Genomic DNA, 218 nt, shown 5'->3' with positions numbered 1-218 from the left:
CCCTGAGCCCCGAGGCCCCGCTCCCTTCGCTCTCCGGTTCCCCCCCCGGTGCCGCCATGAGCGAGCTGAAGGACTGCCCGTTGCAGTTCCACGACTTCAAGTCGGTGGACCACGTGAAGGTGTGCCCGCGCTACACGGCCGTGCTGGCCCGCTCCGAGGACGATGGCATCGGCATCGAGGAGCTGGACACGCTGCAGCTGGAGCTGGAGACGCTGCTC

The 218-nt window shown here is 68.8% G+C and overlaps 1 protein-coding gene across 1 annotated transcript in view; it reads left to right on the top strand.

The window, feature by feature from the left end:
- Nucleotides 1-6: 6 nt before the first annotated feature.
- Nucleotides 7-218, top strand: part of TADA3 (transcriptional adaptor 3) — a 2,458-nt gene continuing 2,246 nt past the window's right edge. Inside the window, exon 1 of the mRNA XM_010718591.3 lies at nucleotides 7-217. Within this exon, the coding sequence (XP_010716893.1) occupies nucleotides 57-217 (161 nt within the window). The 5' untranslated portion in view covers nucleotides 7-56. The remainder of the gene's footprint in view (nucleotide 218) is intronic.

This window comes from Meleagris gallopavo, chromosome 14, assembly GCF_000146605.3.
Source record: "Meleagris gallopavo isolate NT-WF06-2002-E0010 breed Aviagen turkey brand Nicholas breeding stock chromosome 14, Turkey_5.1, whole genome shotgun sequence".
Taxonomy (NCBI): domain Eukaryota; kingdom Metazoa; phylum Chordata; class Aves; order Galliformes; family Phasianidae; genus Meleagris; species Meleagris gallopavo.
Note: the sequence above shows the minus strand (reverse complement) of the source record. Positions and strands in the feature narration are given on the sequence as shown.